The sequence below is a fragment of the Anabrus simplex genome, chromosome 5, assembly GCF_040414725.1.
Source record: "Anabrus simplex isolate iqAnaSimp1 chromosome 5, ASM4041472v1, whole genome shotgun sequence".
Taxonomy (NCBI): Eukaryota; Metazoa; Arthropoda; class Insecta; order Orthoptera; family Tettigoniidae; genus Anabrus; species Anabrus simplex.
In genome coordinates this window covers 10,637,846-10,660,651 of record NC_090269.1, presented here as the reverse complement: position 1 = coordinate 10,660,651, position 22,806 = coordinate 10,637,846, and the positions used below count along the sequence as shown (strand labels likewise).

Sequence of the window (22,806 nt, the reverse complement as noted above, 5' to 3'; positions counted from 1 at the left end):
ACTGGCTCCTCATGAACCAATTTTTATCATCACATATCCCTCTGATGTACTTTGATATTAAACTCTCCAGTATTTTACAAACTATACTGGTCAGGCTGATTGGTCTGTAGTTCTCTGGTTTCCTTTTATCACCCTTTCCTTTATAAATTGGTATTATAGATTCCTTCCATTCCTTTGGTATTACACTATTATTTATGACATAGTCAAAGAGAAATTTTAAATAAGGCACTATGTACCACCCCATTGTCTTTAACACCTCCCCAGTAATTTGATCACTTCCTGCTGCTTTTCCTTGCTGGAGCAGTTGGATTTCTCTGAAAATATCCTCATTTGTGAATGAGAAGCTTCTTGTTTCCCTCTGTGTCTCTCCCTCTCTATCTTCTGTTTTGGTTTCCAACTCCTGACAATCATCTACTGAATCTCTGAATTCCCTACTAAAGAGGTTTGCTTTCTTAGTATCTGTTAAATAGTGTTCACCCCCTTTTCCCACCATTGTAGGAATTTGGATTCCTTTTCCTTTTTGATTCCTGATATATGAATACAGCTTTTTCCATTTCCCTTTGTGGTCATTACCCTCTTGAAGTATGCCATTCATATAATTCTCTTTTGCTTCCTTTTTCACTCTATTCAGTTCCCTCATTAGCTGTTTTCTAGTTTCTCTACTCTCCCTACCCTCTTTGATTTTCCTGTTTACTATTCTACATTTTCTTTTTAATTTTCTTATTTCCCAAATTCATCAACTTTAGTTTTTCTGTACAATTTCTTGTCTTGTGTGACCCTCTTATTAAGCGTTTTTGGTACCAGTCCCACATCCATTATTACAGCCTTATGGTCACCTATTCCTTCAATTACCTCAGTTTTATCAATAATTTCCCATGGTTTAACCAAGAATACATCTAGCAAGTTGTTGAGACGAGTCGGTTCTTGTACTACTTGTGTAAATCCTCCCTCCCAAATTAACTTATTTGCCAGTTTCTGTTCATGGGCTTCACTTGCAGCTCCATTCCATTCAACTTCCGGCAAGTTTAGATCTCCCCCAATTATTACCACATCATTATTATTGTTTTTATGAGTATAATCTATTTTCTCAAATATTTCTATGTCTCTCTCCTCTCTTCCAGGCCTGTATGTTCCTATAATTCCCACCTCCTTCATATTATCACAAAATTTTATCCCTAATATTTCATCCCTTTCATCGGTAAACCATTCATGTGAACAATAAGTTTCCTTCACCAGAATAAACACCCCCCCCCCTCCCTTTTTATCTTCTTGGTCTCTACGATAGACTGTGTACCCTTCTGGAAATACTTCTCTATTACCCACCCCTTCTCTCAACCACAATTCTACTCCTATCACCACATCAGTCTCATAAGATTCCATCAATGTACCGAATTTTAATTGTTTATTTACTACACTCTGACAGTTTACCAAGAGCAATCTCAGACCCCCTTCCTCCCTAAAACTTGACTGTTGCAATTGGGTAACTTGAAATTCCTTACTTTCCTGACTTTCATTTTTCTAGTTGGCTGAGCCAGCTTGAAGTACAGCTGGCTCTTTCTACTAGTTTTCCTGGTCAGTATTATAACTCAAGGGAGTTGCCTTTTTTACAGTACATATCTTAAGATTAATAAAATCTAGAACAATATTTGCTATCTTTCGTTTACCTGAATTGTTTAGATGAAGGCCATGCTTTGTGTAACAGTGTCTCTCGAAAGTGCTCCTATCAATTACATCTGTATTAACTTTATCCACTTCAATGTTCACACACGAGTCTCTAATCAAATCATGCCTATGGGGCACGTTCACTACAAGGATGTTAGTGTGAGTCAGCTTACCTAGTGTACATTTAAGTTCAGAAATGACATTCTTAGCGTCATTGTGAGCTACGTCGTTCGTCCCGCCGATGATCACTACTGCATCACGACTTCCGAGATTTCTTGCCGCCTGCTCCGTGTTTTCCAATACCTTCTTCATTGGAGCCCCAGGATAGACGACAGCTGATGCTGCAATATCTTTATTGTTCATTTTCTCCGCAATTCCCCTCGCCTGGCTATCACCAAATATAAGAATGTTCGACACTTTCGCCGGTGCACTGTGTGTGATTTTAGGCCTAACTTTGCCGCTTCTCGTAACAGATTTTGCGCTATACGATTGACTGCTTCCCATACGGATACCTTGCGTATCACTTACTTCCCTCAGGGCTGAAAATCTATTTTTGGTGTCAATTACAAAATTGTCCTTATTTAAGTGTACACTTTTTCTCCTAGAATCTGAAGCAACTTGACACCACGCGCTAGAATTCACAGAGCCACCTGTGTTCTGAGTGTTTGCTGGTACTGGTACTTTCAATTCCAGTAAACGTACCTTCTCCTTTAAAATCTCATTCTCCGCTTTTAATGCTTGTAAATCCTGTTGCAATAAAGAGATAATTACAAGTACATTATCATTACCTCCATCCTCTAAGGAATGAGACGCCAGCGATTCGTTGTCCGTTGTAGGCCCAGGTTTGTTACCGCTATTCAAATTGCTCTCGCCACAGCTAACACAGGTCCAAGTATCTTCATTTTTAGCAAAACCAGCACTACATATACACTCAAAATGGTACCAAATTAAACACTTTTCACACTGGATACCATTCTTCACTCGCTTCTTGTTTACACCACACTTATTCCCAATTATTTCGCAAGAGAACGGGAGCTATCTTCACTTACATCCTTCGCTGATGCCATCTTGATTCAGGTTCTGAGATATAAGGATGGAGAATGAAGATTGGATTGAATCATACCACGTGCCAGTAGGGGTGTGGATTGAAAGAAATGGAAAGGAGGTAAGGGAGGGAGTCAAAATGGGGGTACAAGAGAAGGGTAAGAGATATAACAGATACAGATGGGCCGAGAACGCACAAAGAGAAATTGAGGACCTCATGAAGAAGGAGATAGAATTTAATCAGATGTGGTTGGGAAGTAGCCCTGAAGGAAAATATAGACAGAGCCTTGAACATAACTGAATACCCTGTAAGGAGGGTGGCAAGGATAGAGTGGGAAAGTAAAAGTAGATGTAGAGTTTGTATGGTACAATAAGGAATGCAAGGTATAAGGTGCCAGTAATGGAGGCCTTGAAAAAATATAGATTAACTGAAGGTAACGAGGAAAGAGAAACCTTTTGTAGATTAAGAAAGGAGTATAAAATTGCTGAGAAGAGAAATGCATGGGCAATGGAACGAGTAGAATTAATTAATAAAGAATGCAGGTTAAACAAGGGGGAGAGTGTTTGGGAAAGAATAAATAAAATTAACAAAGGAGGGAATAGGGGGGGTCCAAGCCAGGATTGATTATGACCAATGGGTGATATACTTCAGTGCTTTATTAGGGGAAAGGACAGCTGGAACTGGAAAGAGGGGATAAGGAGACCAGGGAAAAACCTACAGGTCAGTATTTATGAACTCGACAAAGAGATTGACATAGAGGAAGTCCAGGATGTACTAAACAAACTTAAGAGTAAATCTGCGGGGGGGGGTTGAACGGTATAAATAACAAGGTATGGAAGGAAACTGGTAAATACAGACAGATAAGGGAGGGAATTATTAAACTGTTTAATAGGATATTTAATGGTGGTAAAATACCCAAAGGGCGGGAAGGTGGGATCATCTCCCCAATATATCAGAAAAACGAAAATCTGCCGGGCAACTATCGAGGGATAACGCTACTCGACTCGCTGACCAAGATATATACAGGGGTTAAACGACTTGGGCAGAAGAACACAAAATATCAATTCTACAGGGAGGGTTCCGAAAAGGAAGATGGACTACAGACAACATTATGACAGTGAAAACGATTAATGATAAATACTTAAGTAGGGAAAAAGGCTGTGTGTACCTTTCGTGAAAGCATTCTATACGGTCAGTAGGGAGGCACTGTTTGAGAAATTAGGCAAATTGGGAGTCTCCCCAGAAAGATAATACGGGTGATTCAGGCGATTTACCATAAGGTATACTGTTGTATTAAGATAGGAAAAAATTTAATCAGTGAGCCGATAGATTGTAAGATTGGTCTGAAACAAGGATGCAAACTTTTGCTGTTATTATTTCTGTTATTTATAAATTATATCTTGGAAGGACATGGAGGAACGAAATGGGCAGTACCGGTAGTACAGAAGTTGGAGATCCCAGGAATGGTCTTCGCAGATGATGTCATTCTTATGGCCTTAACAGGAGGGGGTCTTCAAAAAAGTCTGAATGAGTTGTCAGAGTTCGTGGAAAAATGGGCCTTAAAAATTTAAAAAATTAAAAAGTCGAACGTGATAACTATTCAAAAGAAAAGACGGAGGAAAAAAGAGAGGTACTGCTTGATCCAGGGGGAAAGAATAGAAGAAGTAGATAAAATAGAGTATTTAGGAGTCCTGTTAAATAGAAGAGGAGGGTGGGAAGACGACATCAAGAGGGCAAAATGGAGCGGTGTCGCAGCATTAGCTGCGGTCAAGACATCAGTAGCTAAATTCCCGGGGATAGATTATAAGATTCTGAGGATGGTACCAAGATCACTAGTCTTAAGCAGAGCAGGGCCGACTTATGGGGACTCGATCGGAAAGAGGACACATTAAATCAAATCATCCATAAGTTTAGTAAGATCCCACTATCGGCAGCCCTGAAGATGGTTTTCCGTGGTTTCCCATTTTCACACCAGGCAAAAGCTGGGGCTGTACCTTAATTAAGGCCACGGCCACTTCCTTCCAACTCCTAGGCCTTTCCTATCCCATCGTCGCCATAAAACCTATTTGTGTCGGTGCGACGTAAAGCCCCTAGCAAAAAAAAAAGAAAAAAAGTTTAGTAAGATTATTATGGGTTTACCTCTATGCACAACCAACATGGGGGCGTTGCTATTGTGTGGAGAATTCATTAGAGTAGAGTGTGTCAAAAGAGTGATGAATTATTGGTCCAGATTGAACTGGGGGGAAGGAGGAAGGGTAGTTCAGGAGGCATTTAAGGAGCAAGAAAAACACATGAACAAAGAAAGTACAAGCAGAAATCAAAAACTATCTTGAAAATATAGGTACGGGTTATATCTGGTTTGAGACTTGGAAAGGGAACAGAACCCAGAGAGCACTGATGATTGATGTTTGTTGTTCAAAGGGACCTAACATCGAGGTCAACGGCCCCTAATGGTACGAAATGAGACAAATTAAAAGTCCAAAATCCTCTAATCACCAGAATTGAAAGCGTGAGGATGAAGAATAAATGGATTGACTGATATGAATTTAAAACGATCAGTGGATCCGACCCACAGTGCCACACGTGCACAGAAGCTGGCACAAAACAATAGTAGTACGAACCAAGGGACTGCTTCTATAGCACAATGCTGAATTGATTAGAATATGCTCGTTGTCGAAACGGGTCCAAAATCCAGGACATCGACCCCGCATAATGATATTTATTGCTAGAAAAGTAGAGCCAAGGTATTTGCCATGTTGCAGTACTAATCAAGAGTAGCATAGACTCGCGGTACTCCACGCATTATGGTACTACTCACAGGTAATGAAATTCGCACATGTATTACAGACCTAATATGTTTCACACATTGCAGCGCCCTTGACAGGCAATGCAAACCTATGGTGTTCATCACATAAGTGTGCTAACCACAGGGACTTGTACTATCTCATGGTGTTCCTCATATAGATTAGGTTAGATAATGCCTTTATTGGTGGCGAAGTTAGGGCTCAAGGCCCTCTCTTACACTTAACCACTAGAACAGTGTACATATACATAACTTATACAGTACTTAGAAACACAAATAACACAAATAATATTAATAGGAAAAAACAATAGAAATAATATTAAAAATGACAATAAAAGAATCCTTAATTTTAAAATACACAAAGTAAAATACACTTAAGTGATGTAACTGCAATAATCCGTTCATTCATCCCATTCATTCTTTCATTCACTCAACAATTATCCAGCAAGTCAGCAGGATCTACTCAACAAATATTCGTGGCATGCCACATTAAACTTGCTATAAGAGGGATTGTACCTAATGTTCGCAGGTAGCAAATTCTATGCCCTGGACACAGAGATTAATTATGAAGGAGTGGTTGTAAGCAACAGTGTGGTTTACAGGTATGGTAAGAGAGGAGCCAGATCTCGTATTGTGGTCATGATATGACGAGAGGTAAGAAAAAGGTGAAAAAAGATAGTTGGGAGTATTAGTGGAAAGTACACCAACTGAGCAAATGTCATGGGATAGCGGAGCACTGATGCACAGGTGTGTTGCCTGCACACCACACGCTCCCTGTGCCAGAGGCAGTTGTATAGGAGACCTTGTGAGCAGTGGCATTGCATGTGACAGGTGTAATATGGAACGTTGTCGTGAGCTGACACTGTTCGAACGGGGTATGGTGGTCGGTGCCAGACTGATGGAAATGCAATTTCGGAAGTGGTGCAGGAATTTGGCTTCACACGATCAAGCGTGTCCAGGGTGTATTGTGAATGGTTGAATGTGGGTGTCGCCGTCCACAACTGACTAATGACCGGCCGTCCAGTCACCCTCGATGACCGTGACCGGTGACACCTGAGACGGATTGTCAATAGTGACAGACGGGCAACCGTGCAAAAAATCATGGCTCAATTCAACACAGGCCATGTTAGACATGTCTCCCAGTGGACAATCCGTAGGAACATGGGTTCTATGGGGTATGGGAGCTGGCGCCGCACACAGGTGCCACTGATAACCCAGCATCGGGCACAACGATGCGTATTTGTCGCCAGTCACCAGGGATGGACACTGGAACAATGGCGTAACGTGATATGGTCGGACGAATCACGATTTCAACTGCACCATGCCGATGGGAGGCACCGTGTATGGCGCAGACCACATGAAACGATGGACCCCGCCTGCCTCAAAGGTGTGGTCCAGGGCACTGGTGCATCTGTTATGGTCTGAGGTGTATTTTCCTGGTATAGAATGGGCCCCCTAGTTGTTCTGGAAGAGATTTTGAATGGTACGCGGTATGTTGAGCTGCTCGGAGACCCTCTCCACCCATTTTTGGCCTTCCAGCGCCCAGATGGCTGTGCGGTGTTTCAAGATGATAACACGCCGCCACATCGCTCCCACGTCGCCCGGGAATGGTTCTAGGAACATGCAGCGGAGGTCCAATGACTGCCATGGACACCCTGGAGCCCCGATATGAACCCTATCGAGCATATCTGGGATGTCCTGGAACGCAGGCTCCGTGCCATGGATCCTGCACCCACGAGCAGACCAGCATTGGCGGCCGCTCTGCAAATGATTTGGTGTCAGCTGCGTCCAGAGGACTACCACGGACTTGTCTCACTTCCATGGCGTCTCACTGCAGTTCGCAGTTAGGTGACTATCCCACGACATTTGCTAAGTCAGTGTATTTTGTGCAGAAGTAATAACATATGAAATTCACGGCGCTGGTGCACTCGAAGCCACGACAATTCCTTATAATATGGTGATATATGAGCATCATATCGCAGATTAAATATATATCTTATGCAGCTATTCAGGCTCCGGTCCAGTTTCTTGTTATTGTCGCAGGTAATTTCAGTCAACACAGTGTCACAATAGTCAAGTATAGGTAGTATAAGAGAGTGAATTAATTGTACTTTAAGTCAAACCGAGAATGCATTACAGAATCGCTTCAGAGGATATAAGCATTTGTGTACTTTATTACATGTGCTTATCACCGGTTGAGTCCAATTTAGGGTCTCAGTCATAATAATTCCTAGGTTAGTCACTGAAGTAGAGTAGGGTAAGATTTTATTGTTTAAAATTATTGGAGAGATGTCCCGTTGCTTGAGGGAATATAGGTTTTCACTGGTACCGATAATAATAACTTGAGTTTTATTCCTGCGGGTGTTCACTCATTAACAACACATACTATTAACATTTGCCCAAGAAATACTGTAGACCTATCTCACTTTTTTAAAGGGTTCCAGTAGAAATTTTCTCATTATATCTTCCTCACAGCACTTCACAATAACACTTCGCTCTGTGCTTTGTATCATGACCGTGTTTTTCCTGCAGGTGTTCACTCATTAACAACAATTACAATTAACACTCGCCCAAGAATAATGAGACCTATCTCCCAACAAATGTTTTCTACATATGAGGGCGGATCAAATATAAACGGGAATTTTTAAAAATTTATTGCATCAACCAAAAAAATACACATACAGAGATCACTTTTCTACAGTGTCCTGCCTTCGATACACGTTTTATCCATCGGATTGGTGATGCCGTCCTGACAGAAGGAAGAGGAACGTTTGCAGAGCCAGTTGCGCACAAAATCTTCTACACTTGAATCGACATTGAATCACTGTCCTCCTAAATCTTGTTTGATTGGTCCAAACAAATGGTAGTCACAGGGCAATAAATCTGGACAGTACGGAGGGTGCTCCAGCGGTATCCACTGAATTTTCTCCAGTTTTTTCCCATGTTAAAGTGGCAGTATGCGGCCTTGCATTGTCATGGAGACGAATGACATTATGGATAGGTTGCCGGCGTCGCTTGTTGCGATACGCAGTTTACACTACATCCAAAAGGTGACAGTAATAGGCTGCATTAACTGTCCTTTGTTCGTGAAGAAAATCAACCAGCAAAACGTCCTCGGAGTCCAGGAAAATGGTTGCAAGCACCTTCCCAGCAGATGGGAGTTTTGGCCTTGACCGGACCTGCTTCACCTCTTCGCCGCCACTCCATGCTTGCTTGCTTTGACTCTAGGGTGTAACGATACACCCAACATTCATCACAAGTCACAATACGACGCAATAAATCCTCTGCTTCCTCCTCATAGCAACGCATGAGTCTGTGACAAACTTCCTGGCGTGAAGTTTTTTGTGCCTGGTTGAGGAGACGAGGAACCTACCTGGCAAACAATTTTCTGAAATGGAGTTAATCTCGGATGATGGTTGAACACTTCTGTAACTTATTCCTACGGCTAAAACAATTTGCAAAATCTGTATTCGCCGATCTTCACCAATAATGTCATGAATGGCAACAATGTCTGCAGTGATGCTAGTCCGTGCCCTCCTTTCTTGAGGTTCATTTTCCACAGCTTCTCTTCCTACCACAAATTTTTTAACCCAATCATACACTCGAGTCTACGAAAGTGTTTCTTCCCCAAATTGAGCGCGGAGCAGTCTCAAAATTTCGGAAGGTTTGATGCCCTCTTTTGCGAGAAATTCGACAATGATGCATTGCAAAACAGACGTGTGCACCTCTTGTTCACTCATGGTGTACTGAAGCAGCCCAGCTCTCCACCGCCACTCACGCGCGCAAACTCCTTCTCCAGACGCCCCCACCAACATCCTAGCAAAGTCCCACCTCAGAATTATTACTAACAGCAGCGGTGCATTCAAATTCCTGTTTATGTTTGATCCTCCTTCGTATAATGTACTGTATCTCTGAAGAGAGCAACTGCCGCTCTCTTCCCGTCTATCTCCCTTGCAGCGTTATTCAGGTCACCTGATGCAGGCAGCAGTGCAGTTTGTAGATAAGCTGCACAGTAACACTAGGAAGAATGATAATAAAATTAGAAGATTCTATTTCATGAACTGATCGCAGGCATAGACTATCCACAGGAAAGAATCTGAATAGTTTTCTATGTCAGGCTACATACGGTAAAGAGCTCTCACACATTTTAATGAAAAAACTTAAGTTTTCGCATCACTCACAATGAAAGAAAAGAAATTCTACAATATTCAGTGCTTACGAATGCAAAAAAAAATATAAAAATGACATACCACGGGTGTTCGATTAAGACAGACATTAATGCTGTGAAAACTTTATTACCAAAAAATTAATCAAACCACATTTTTACCCTTCGTTATAGTCACCATTAATTTCGGAGTCAAACTGTCGTCCTCTGAGGTCTTTTTCGGAACTTGGAAACAAAAAGAAGCCACACAGGGCGAGATCAGGGTTATATGGAGGGTGGGAGACCATAGCGATGCCTTTCTTGACCTAAATCATAACTTGTTGTCATGAAGAAGTTTCAATATTCAAATGGTTCATTAAATTGGTGTGATCATTTCCCACGGACATGTTTAGCATCTCTGCGAGTTCTCTAATAATCACACGAAAGGCCTTGGTCATGAGTACAAGTGCAGTGTTTAAAGTGATCTCAGTAAGGATGGTGGTGGGGTCCACCTAACAGTTTTCTTCGATCTTTAAAAGTTTTATGTCAATGGAAACATGCAGCAAGAGATATTATAGACTCACTATAAGCTCTACAAAGATTCTGAACAAGCCTCCTTCAGCAGAACTGATTACGTAACATTGCTCTCGACTTTCTGTCATTGTAAACCTAAAATGCGTGTCAGGCTACAACCCTGTTCAAAATGCTACTGACAGAGAGCAGCTGTATTCTAACAAGTGTAGCACTTAGTGGCAATCGAAAGTACTTAATAGAATATGAATTAGCCGCTAGATGACAGTGCAATTGCCTGTTCAAGACAAGGTCTGTATACACAGGTCAGGACACGAATGTTACTTATGGAGCCACCATTTTGGGACTCAATGTGGACGATCCCTACAGCATTTCCATGTTGCATATAGGCGAGTATCGGATTTAAAAAGTGTATTTAAGAGAACAAAAGCTGTTAAAATTAGGTTTATTTGACTTGGACTACATGTAACTTCTCTCTTTCCTATTAACTGCAAATTGTGATGATATGATAAAATACCTATTTTACCACCTATAAGGACTCGGGTTTCATAAATTGTGAACAGTTGCAGGAATTAAAACCGGACTTTTTTTGCTAGTTGCTTTATGTCGTGCTGACACAGATAGGTCTTATGGCGAAGTGTCAGGCTACAACCCTGTTCAAAATGCTACTGACAGAGAGCAGCTGTATTCTAACAGGTGTAGCACTTAGTGGCAATCGAAAGTACTTAATAGAATATGAATTAGCCGCTAGATGACAGTGCAATTGCCTGTTCAAGACAAGGTCTGTATACACAGGTCAGGACACGAATGTTACTTATGGAGCCACCATTTTGGGACTCAGAAAGCTGCATCCATGAATGGGAAGGAAGCACCCATGGCCTTAATTCAGGTACAGCCTGGTGTAAAACCAGACTATATAACAAAATTATCATAGTATTTTTTTGGGCTAGTAGACCTAATTTAAGGTACCTGAGCATGAACAAAGTAATATAATGATCAAAAAAGTCTGGACGGTTAAAATTAAATAATAACACATAAGTACACAGGAGGAACTGAAATAAAAGGATATGGAAACTGGCCATAAACTGCTGACAGGTCATTACGTTAGTTGACAGCCTGTTAGAAACTGTGAAAATAGAGATTTACAACTGAAATGCAATTTTTAAAACTCCCATTTAAAAAAAATTGTAACTTCCACCACACTTATGTGTAGGCTCTAGTGAACTCTATTACGCTTCCACTAAGCCTTTGTGAAACATAGGTTGCAGATCCAATGTGGCGTGGCTAGGACGATGTTACTGAGGCTAACATACATGACACAGCTCAGACGATGTGACAGCGGGTTTTACAAGGCTGCTAAGACTATCTTACAAGACCAGACCAGTGAAAAGATTGGCGAGGTCCGGCAACAGAAAATAGTATTCATAATAGTTGACCCGGCTGACCAAAACCGGCGAATAGCAAGGAATAAAATGCTCACAAAACTGAGATTTATAGTGCCTCCATTTTAATTCTTCTACATTAGTAAGAATACTGCTAGGGGTAGCTTGGTGGGCCGGTGGCAAGCATAAAGGAAGGATCTCTCCCCTACGCTACTCACATATTGTTTCATGTCATTTTTATTACCCCCCCCCCTGGTGAATTACACATAACTGAAAAATATTTGAGGACATATTTCCATGTAAGTTACGAATTCCCTTGTTCCTACTTTAAAGTTTTGTACTTCTGGAAACATCATATCTGATATATTTTTTCATGAAACAAAAGCATTATTGCCAATTAGCCCAACTGTAGAAATTTAAGATATAGGAACATTGTAATTTAAGTCAATTTTATTATTTTTCAGATCAAATGTGGAAAAAATAACCCATATAGATCAACAAAGAAATACTGTGATGCATATGACACGAGTACAGAAAGCTGTATCCAAGCAGCCTTTCTACCAGTCGACTGTGAACAGTGATTAACAACAATTTTCTTCAGACGTACGCACGCAATGGCAGGAGCTAATATCCCCCTGCATAAACTGGAGCATCCAATATTCAAAGAATATTTATGAAAACGCACTTGCAAAGTAATATCATGTCCCTAAATGCTACGGATGATCTAGTCATCGTACTTACCGGCAAGTTTAAAAAGTCATTTTATAACAGTAAACACCAAGTTAGCTATGTTTTAATCTACTATGTGAATGAGAAGTGGGTACACTACTGTACAAATTTTGAGAATTTTATTTCACTGCCCTGACAGTTGCCCAGCGCCAGGAGTTCATTCAGGCCGTGGATGAAGAGGATGATGTCTGCATAAGAGAAGCTAAGAAAGCCTTGTTCTGCCCATCGATACCATCCAATTTGGTATTCCTGAAGGCAAACTTCAACAAGCTGCCAGGAGCAATCACCGAGTTGGAGAAGAGTGGCATGCCCCTGGTGGCATCATTTAATAATTTCGTGTGGCTATTTCTAGCCGAGTGCAGCCCTTGTAAGGCAGACCCTCCGATGAGGGTGGGCGGCATTGCCATGGTGGCATCATTTAGGATCATGGAAGAAGTCAGGGAAAGTTTTGACCGTACCTCTGGGAAGGTAGTCACTGTCAGTAAACAGTTCGATAGGGTCCTGCAGCAGAATCCAGGATGGAAAGCGATGGTAAAAGTACCCAGGGTCCTACGAAGGGAGGTAGATGAAACAATGGAACTAATACCAGATGAAGTGGCTTCATTGAAGTTTTGTCCGATCACTTCATGTGATGTGTAGAGAGATCTTTCTCTCAGTACAAAAACATTCTGCATTACAGGAGAACACGACTGTTACCAAAAAACTTTGAAAAGTTGCTTGCTGTAAATTCCTTTTATAGTAATTCAGTGTGTCATTAAATTATAATTAATTTTTTCATGCCTATCTTACACGTTAGTGCCTAATTACATGCCTATTTTTGCTATTTTAGGAGCCTATATGCCTGCCTATTTTAATTGTTTTTAGTGCATATAATTCTCATCTCTAGTCATGAACGATAACATTTTCTCTTGATAAACATTCTCAAAGATATGAACACAAGGATTCGGAGTCACCAAAAGTGCACATTAAAAAAAATGACAAGACCAAACCTACGAGCTAAGAGCATTAGCTCTGGAAGAGAAGAATGAGCTGATAACTACAAGCTAAGAGCATTAGCCCTGGAAGAGAAGATTGAGCTGATAAGTTTCTATTACCTGGGTAGCAGTATTACCAGTAGAGGTGATGCATAGAAGGATATAAAAAAGCAGAATCAGAAAGGCCAAAGAGACCTTTAATCAGCTACAAACAGTATGTAGTATGGGTATATTGCAAACGGTTGCAGTGCTGAAGAATGAGGTCGATATCTTAAGACTACAATCTCAATCTGTTCTCCCCTATGAGAGTGAAATGAGAAAGTTGACATCTGGTAAATGATCCAAACCTCCATAAAAAAATGTTTAACAACAACACAAGCAGTACAAAGCTCAGTATCTTTGACTCTAACATCCACCTGTTCTTCTGTGTGGATAACCGTAAAGGAAAATAAATGGAGGTGGCTCAGGCTTACTTTGAGAAGAGGCCCTCAAACAATTTCAAAGTAAACTGTGGATCATCAAGTGAGCTGACTGTGCAGTTAGGGTTGCGTAGCTGTGAGCTTGTATTCGGGCGATGGGGGATTCAAATCCCACCATCAGCAGCCCTGAAGATTATTTTCCGTGGTTTCCCATTTATACAACAGGCAAACGATGGGGCTGTACATTAATTAATCCCAAGGCCACTTCCTTCCCGATCCTAGCCCCTTCCTATCTTAGCAATACCGAAAACCTTTGATGTGTTAGTGCGACCTTACAGCACTAAGAGTAAAAAAAAAATTTAAAAAAAAAAAGGACTGATAATCCCAAATGAGCCAAGTGAAGAGGGAGGCTGAGAACACCCTGTCATAAAACTGTTATAGCTGAGGAGACTGATAGAGAAATATCAAGTGAATAGTAAACAACTGGGTAAGATGTTGAGCTCTAGTGTGTGTCCCATGCCTCATACTGAAGTACATTTTTAAAAGTCAACTGAATGTGTTGAATTCTATGTCACAAATTTAAGCACAGGAGATAAACACCGAAGCAATTACACCACAAAGTACTATCACAAAGGAGAGAAGTGCGAGACGTTCAAGTAAGCTAACGGAAACTCAAACTAAGTGCTCAAATTGTCTACCTTGGGATTGCATATGTTCTTTGATAACAGATGCACTAGAGATGGACTCTTGCCGAAACACCTTCATAGTTCAGCACATTAGCTGCTGGTAAAAAATGTATAGCTGGGAGTCATTCACATAATATACGTCAGTTCAGTACACTTCCTCTATATTCCATCTATATACATAAAATAAGAGTTTTGTCTGTACATTGCTCAGAATTTGAAAAGAATGGTATTTCTCTATCGGTCATGTCCACAGTAACAAGGAAACGCACTTTTCACTTTTCCGTAATTTCTGTCTGTCTGTATGTACACGCATCACTAGGAAACGGCTTAAGAGAATTTAATGAAAATCGATATGCAAAGTCGGGGAATAAGTCGCTAAAATCTAGGCCATAAATAATTTTATTCATGCTGATAGAAATGGTAGCTTAGGGGAAGCCCTAAAATTTAATTTTCAAATATTTATATTATTAGTAGCAGTATCTTAATAAAAATTGGTATGCAAAGTCAAGAAATAAATAGTTACAATCTAGGCTATAAATAATTATATTCACGCTGAGTGAAATGGTAGTTTAGGGGAAGGCCTAAAACTTAATTGTTAAATATTTACATTATTAGTGGGGTTTTTTTTGCTAGTTGCTTTACGTCGCACCGACACAGATAGGTCTTATGGCGACGATGGGATAGGGAAGGACTAGGAGTAGGAAGGAAGCGGCCGTGGCCTTAATTAAGGTATCGAGCTATCGAGCTCGGTATTAGTGGTTCTATCTCATTGAAAATTAGTATGCGAAGTCAGAGAATGAGCCACTACAATCCAGGCTATAAATTATTTAATTCACGCTGAATGAAATGGTAGTTTAGTGGAAGGTCTAAAATTCAATTCTCAAATATTTGTATTATTAGCGGTCATATAGATAAATACTACATAACCAAAGTTATATAGAATTAAATTTCCGACCATTTATGTCTTAAAGATTTTTACCGTACCGGCTATGATAACACAGTTATTCATGAATTTGTATTTTTGTTGCTAAGTCCATATCAATGCCGAGCCACGAGAAAATGGGTTAACAGAATTTAATGAAAATCGGTATACAGAGTCAAAGAATAAGAAACTACAGTCTAATCTATAAACAATTTTATTCACCCTGGATGAAATTGTAGTTTACGGGAAGGCAGCTAAAATGTAATTTTTAAATATTGATGTTATTGATCCTATCGAAAAGTACTACATAACAAAAGTTATAGAAAATAAAATTTCCGGTCATTTCTGTTTTGTTCAGTTTTAACGTACCGATTATGATAAGAGTGGTGTTTCAGAGCCGGAAGGAAACTAAATGTGAAGGCCTACAATATCGAAAGCGCATAACATTGATCAACAATAACATTACATTGACCATTGTTTGTTGTGATGTTCTTTGTCTCTTATGATGCCTCTCAACTCCCATAGATGAGATTACTGCCGCGTACAGAGTACAGTATAATAGCCTGCCTGAATATTGGCGGGAAATAGCCGGGGAGTTTGAAAACTTTCTTCTTTAGCATGCCATTCCTCTGACGAATTGATTTAAGAACTTTCTTTATCTGTATAACTTGAAAGGTGATAGTACAAATGTACATAACAATGTGTTTTACCAGATAATGTAAACTTTTAATGTGATTCAAATAGTTATCTTTTCATTATTAGTCTTCAAACAAATTTAAATATATGAACAGGATAACCACTCAAAAACATGAATGTCATTCAATACAAAATTGTTTTAAATTTGGCAAGGTATTACTATTGAGAATGTGTATTCTAATGTAAATGTATGACAGCTGAAGATGACTATGAGCAGTCGAAACCGGTTCTGTATTTTTAAAAAAATTTAATAAATAAGTATTGATTAAGTGGAACTCTCTTTCGTTCTATGATATATGGTAGATATCAATAAGGAACATTATGAAATTAATTAATAAAAAAAAGGAGGATCGATATACACGTTGCGATATACAGGTTTCAATAAACATCGCACATTCGCGCACATTTCACGCATTAATAAATGTCGATATTTCGTTTGAAAGCGGCCAATGAGCGAACGACTTCCGGCCACTGAAGTAAAAAAACTGAAATGGCGAGATTTGAAAACAAATGTTTGAAGTTCACAAAAAATAAGCTAAAATTGGGAGAAATCATTTAATAATTAGGAGGCGGGAAAAACTGTTGAAAATCGGGGTCTCCCGCCTAAATCGGGAAAGTTGGCAGGTATGCTAATACCGTCGAGATTGGAAAATAATAAGAGTTGACCAAGGGAGGTCAGATAGGATAGATGAAAGTGAAGAGCCTGGCACAAGTGGAAGCAATGCCAGGACTCAGCTAAGGGTCCCGTGGTTGCTCACCTACGCTCTGAAATTCAGAGCCTTTGAGGCCCCTTTTAGTAGCCTCTTACGAAAGGCAAGGGATACCATAGGTGTTATTCTACCACCCCCACCACAGGGGGATGTTGTGTGCCTACTGGCCGGCCAGATGTGTATTTTCTCCAACAGAGCTTGCATCGTGTCCATGTACAGAGCTGCCACATTCAGTAAGAGAACCACCAATTTGGAAACTGTCATACGGCATAAGCGGGATGTGTGTTATATTCACGACGTGATAATGTTACGTAGAACAGTTTAGCCACTAGCTGGACCTAACCAATCCAGACCAATGATATTGTCATGCAGAATACTAAAAGGTGATGATGATTGTTGTTTTAAGGGGCCTAACATCGAAGATCATCGGCCCCTAATGGAACGAGATGAATAACATGAGACATGAAGTTAAAATTTTAAAAAGTATCCACTGACTAGAGTTTAAAAAAAATGGTGATGGAAGAAAAATGAGGGTGAGATTAAAACATTCAGTGGATCTAATACGCAATGCCTTATTTTCTAATAAAATAAGAGGAAATACAGGAAAACGAAGGAATAAGGCATTGCCCAGTAGTACAGATATTAACACATAATTTACGTTAGACGTTAAAATAACACATTAAAATGCGCAACACAAACTAAAATGAAGTCAATGAGATAAAAGCGCAACTGACATAAACAACACTAGGACAACGGACATCATCACACACGATAAAACAAACCGCTATCCCTCATAAAGCGGATGACGAGGTCTGCTGACTGCTCGTCATCTCGCAAGATAAGGGAGGTTGTACTCGGAAGGTTAAGACTACGGCGCAGATTGACCAGGTCCACACACTCCGTAAGGATGTGTACCACGGTTAGATGGTCGCCGCAGGTACACACCGGAGGGGGTTCTCCTTTCAGTAGATGGAAGTGCGTCAAGATACCGTGGCCGATCCGTAGGCGACATAATACCACGGCTTCCCTCCGCGAAGCCCGAAGGGAAGTGGAATGGCCTGCCACTGCATCTCCCAATGAGACATGACCAGATGTCTCAGCAGAGAGCGAATATCACTTGCTGGAACCTTGAAAGGCAACGGGGGCAGTGTAACTGCCTCCTTGGCAGCCTGATCTGCTAACTCGTTTCCCTCTATGCCCATGTGGCTGGGGAGCCACACAAAAACGTGATTCTGGTGCCGGCATCCGAACACCCGGCAGCAGGTCCTGGATCCGCTGCACCAGAGGGTGCCGAGGGAAATAGGTATCAATAGACTGGAGCAAGCTCAAGGAGTCAGTACACACAAGAAAGTGTCGGCGCTCATTGTACAGTGCGTACCGCAGAGCTCCACAGATAGCATAAAGCTCTGCTGTGTACACACTACAGGTTTCCGGGAGAGCAAAAAGAAACCGATCATTTCCGACAACGAACGCACAGCCCACCTTCGTATCTGTCCTTGAACCATCCGTGTAGACGACGACTGAACCTGGATAGCGGCCAACAACGGACAGGTAGAGCCTCCGATAAATCGAAGGGTCCGTGTCTCCTTTCGGGCCAGTGTGCAAATCCAGGATGATTTCAGGTCGTCGTACAACCCACGGAGGTACCCCACTTGGTTGTCTGACAAGGCAAGGAACCGAAGGTACGTCAAACAATTCATAACTGCTATCCAAGCGTATCCCAACCGGCCGCGTCAAATACTAAAAGGCTGTGGGCCGCTTTGCAGCTTAAATCTGGAGGCTTACGCTCCAGATACATTTTGCTTCCTCCCAGTTTAATGGTCTTGTCACTACCCGGACCTAACCGATCCAGATTTTGTAAAGCTTGCTGCATGTCATGCGACGTCGTCCGAGCCACTAACCCACCCTTCACCCACCAGGTACATGCATCGACACAGTTTCACACTCTACCTACCTCATAACAATCATCATCGCACATTACACAACCCATAACATGCGGTCACAACACATTCCCCCTTGTGGGTGGGAGTGGTAGAATAACACGCACTGTATCTCCTGCCTGTCATAAGGAGTGTCTAATAGGAATCCAAGGGGCTCTCAACTCGGGGGCATGGATTTTGTATCCACGGTTCCCCTAGCTGAACTTGGCATTGTTTGCACTTGTGCCATTCACCACATTTTCATCTTTCCTATCCAACCTCTCCTAATAAACTCTTGTTCATTTCCAACCCTGACCGGTATTAGCTTTGCGAAGCCTAGAGTGTCTTTCATTCCCAAGCCCTTCGTGGCCCTAATCTTTCTTTGACTAGTACCTTCTTTTTTCAAAGTCGAGGATCCATTCCATTTTTTTCCTCTGATTAATGCTAACACAGGATGGTTGCCCAATTTTACTTTTACTTCCTCTTAAAACAATCACCACCACAAGTCATCGCACACATTTGCATAACGATTTAGTTAAGTCCTTCCGCAAAGATGGTGCGCAAATTCAAATGAAGACAACAAACTGCCCGGCCTCATAACCAATGGACTCATATCCACGCATAAGAACACACACGGAACGCATTGGCCATGAAGAGTATTGACAAACATTAAGGTGACAGCTGATGGATAAGGGTTATAAGCCTCCAGCTTCACAACAAGGTGCTTCACGCTGAAAAACATTTTAAAAATTAGGTGAAGCACATTGGAAAGATCCCTCCGATATCCAACAGCAGCAGTCTTGAAAAGATGTTCAGTTTGTATTTTCCATAATTATAAACGGAATGTGCACAAATCTATATGGGAAATACGGTACTTTAGTCACATTCTACACTGTACACTGTCACCAATTTTGTGTCTTGCTCGCAGTACAAGATATGGTGTTTGTGACACAGCATTTTACATAGTTTGCAAACACAAGTATCGCCGGGAGTATGATAGTTCACTTAAATACAAACTTTCTGTTGGTATCCATGCACCACGATCCTTGTCATAATAAATCTCAGTTTCCGGTGTGATTTGGTCCAACTCCTGTCAAGCATGGTGCTAGTGCAATAAAAGCTGACATCAATATCTTTCATTCTCTCATAACGTTCCTGCAAAATGTAGCTATATGCGCCCACTGCAGTCAAAAGAAACTTCAGTCATAGGTATTCTATGAGGAAAGTCTCCCTTGCAAGTATGTATACCGGCCTGGAAGAAATGAATCTTAATATTCCCGTTGCTTCTTTTCTAAGAAAGTGGCTTTGACTTTTTTCCAGATTTGTAGATCCTTTTTCTTTAGGCACTCCCAAATCACATGGATACTTTGTGTCAATACCAGTACCATTTCTGCTTCAAACAGGGTTACTGCTGTTTGCAGGGATGTGTTTTCCTTGACATGTAATAAGTCCTGGCAGAACCGACTTGATCATTTCTTACCATCCTTGTCAGACATGTCCACATTCTGGCGTCCATTCTTACAATTAACAAAGCTGACAGAAGTAACACTATTTAGATAACATATCCTCACCAATTCTTCCATGTCCTTCTTATCAACAGTTCCAGACTTCAAATTCTATTCAAATATATAAGTTACTAAATTCCAAGCAAATTTTATATGCCCTATTTAATGCAGGGTTAGCACTTGTAACAAATTAAAACATGCTTTAAAGTACACATACTTGTATACTGTTCTTTGTGAACTTCAATTTTTATCAATTCAAATTCATTTCACACACATACGCACCATTAAACTACCAACATTTTCCAAACTATGCGAGTGAATGAACACTGCTATTGGCTGATACGGCTTCAACATGGCATCACTCCCAGAATTCAAAACAGATAGCCTATATTTCAACACAACCGTGAAATTAAAAAGTCATACGCAATACTTGTGAATGAAAAGTCTTGTGCTATTATTGTTAATTACATTAATGATCTGTCACAAACAGTGGTCCTGCACAACACTCTCCCTTCCACAGGCTCTTTGATATGGACCTATGATGTGATTGGCCTACGCAACGGCTTCTTGTTGCTAGTCGGGACGTGCACAGAACAATCCCTTTCGAGCACTTGTGATTTAATGGCAGGTCACATCCCATCTACAAATTAACAGCTCATTCGTAATGAAATACTGATAAAATACCAGCCACATGCAAGAAGCAATGCACAGAACCTTATCACCACCTGATAATACCTGAAACTCAATAACATGACTTATGTCATTATAACCTGTCTCTAGACAGAGGTTTACCACAATTTCACTTTTTTAATAAACAAAATGACATAAAATAGAGGGAATAGTTACTTTGTATTTCTCATATACAGTAATATCGATACACACCTGTATTTTGGGATTGTGATCAAGTGCCTTAGGTGATTCTATCTTAGTGTCTGTTTTCTGTGGTTTGCTGGCTGCAGAAGCTTCCTGTTTTGCACCTTTTCCACCACGTGAGGTGGACCGGCTTACTGAGCTCATCTTTACAAACACTATGTACACTTGCTATTTACAATGTGTTCTGCAACTGAAATGAAAAAATATACATCCATTATCTTCAACAAAATACAGGACATATTCTTATGAACATGAAAAGTAACTGTCAAATATGTTTGAGTATATGCACCATATGAATCAATTATCAAGCAATACAAGGGATGAAAGACACCACCATTCCTTGGAAATTCAATTCCAACAAGACAAACCAATAAGCAAAATCGAATAAAAGGGGGGCGGGGCAAATGAAATATTAGGAACAGGAAAAGATAAAGTTTAGAGGAATGCATTCAAATATAAATAACCAAGACAATATAAATGGTTGGAATCTGGCCAAATTAAAGAAAGTGATTCTAATTTTGCAAAAATTAAAAGCCTCCTTAAAGGAACCGGCCAAAATTAACCGAAGAGAATACTACAGGTCTCCTAAGCACTGAAAATACAATGAAAATAATGCAATCAAGTGTACCTAACCTGCACTGCATACTAGATAGTAAATAACTTTGGTAAATCTCTCTCAAAAAAAAAACCCCGATTTATTTCACTGATAATACTATACTTGCTTTTCAAAATTAACAATGCTTTCAGCACAAAATGTGTAATGTATGACAACATAACAATAGCACAACACACTAAGAACCAAACAACTCAAATTTCAGGTCGGCTTAGTTCCACTACTATATTGCTATACTATCTGAAAATACATCCACACAGTTGAACATCAATAAAACTCTATCCCGGAAAGTAAAACATAACTTCACGAAGATTACAAATAGATATTTGTTAAAACGTCAGCAAGGTTAGGATCGAGAAGATTCAATAAATACTTCACAAACACTGGGTTTGTGAAACAACAAGTATTAGTAGTACTGCTTTAGATGTTCGCGTAACCTAAAACTAACTAGCAAAAACAGAAAAGGCATCGATATTAGTTAAATATAGTGTATTAATATCGGAAATGGATGAGCCGTTTACCAGGTTACATCCAATAGAATTCCAAACGTCAAAATGGAGCACTGCACAGAGTTTTGTGCTGTTTCATGTTAGGTACAATGCATATATTTCTCAAACCATATGTGCACAATCTTCAATGGCACAGCATAGAATATGTGAATACAAAGCCGGGTTAGCACCAGCCATGTGGGGAGGACGCCATTTCAAAGCCTTGTTAGGCTTACTATTGACAACCATCAAAATTCGAAGTAGTTCGCTCCTGAAAGCGAGCAGATCAGGAGTATGCATACGGTCATCACATGGTCTGTGAATACTTAATCACTGCATTATTCTCAGAAAATACGAGGCCAGAAGATAGAAATTAGCAAAAATTTACAAATTACACAAATTACCCGTACCTGCAAAATGCGCTCAAAACGCAATCAAGTCACGTGACATATACTGCTATGAAGAAGTACACGAAAGAGCCGCACCTTATCCTGAGCGCTCTATGACAGAGAATGCGAGACAAAGAATAAAACACCCGCATACTCTATATTACCTAGACGTTTGCCGTCTAAACTCTGCGTGTTAACTCCAAAGAATACCAATGGTTCACGCTAATAAGTATCACTTCAAAATAATAAACTACCAATACCTTGAATAATTATTATTTATCTTCTTAATTTATGATACCTTTTATTTATATATATT

The 22,806-nt window shown here is 40.4% G+C and overlaps 1 protein-coding gene across 2 annotated transcripts in view; it reads right to left on the bottom strand.

Annotated features, from left to right (window-relative positions):
- lig (lingerer) overlaps positions 1 to 22,598 on the bottom strand; it is a 612,955-nt gene extending 590,357 nt beyond the window's left edge. For both annotated transcript variants that reach the window (XM_067146761.2, XM_067146762.2), the window contains exons 1-2: positions 22,512 to 22,598; positions 21,010 to 21,190 (exon numbers count right to left, since the gene is read on the bottom strand). In XM_067146761.2, the coding sequence (XP_067002862.1) occupies positions 21,010 to 21,144 (135 nt within the window). In that variant the 5' untranslated portion in view covers positions 21,145 to 21,190; positions 22,512 to 22,598. The remainder of the gene's footprint in view (positions 1 to 21,009; positions 21,191 to 22,511) is intronic.
- Positions 22,599 to 22,806: the final 208 nt, after the last annotated feature.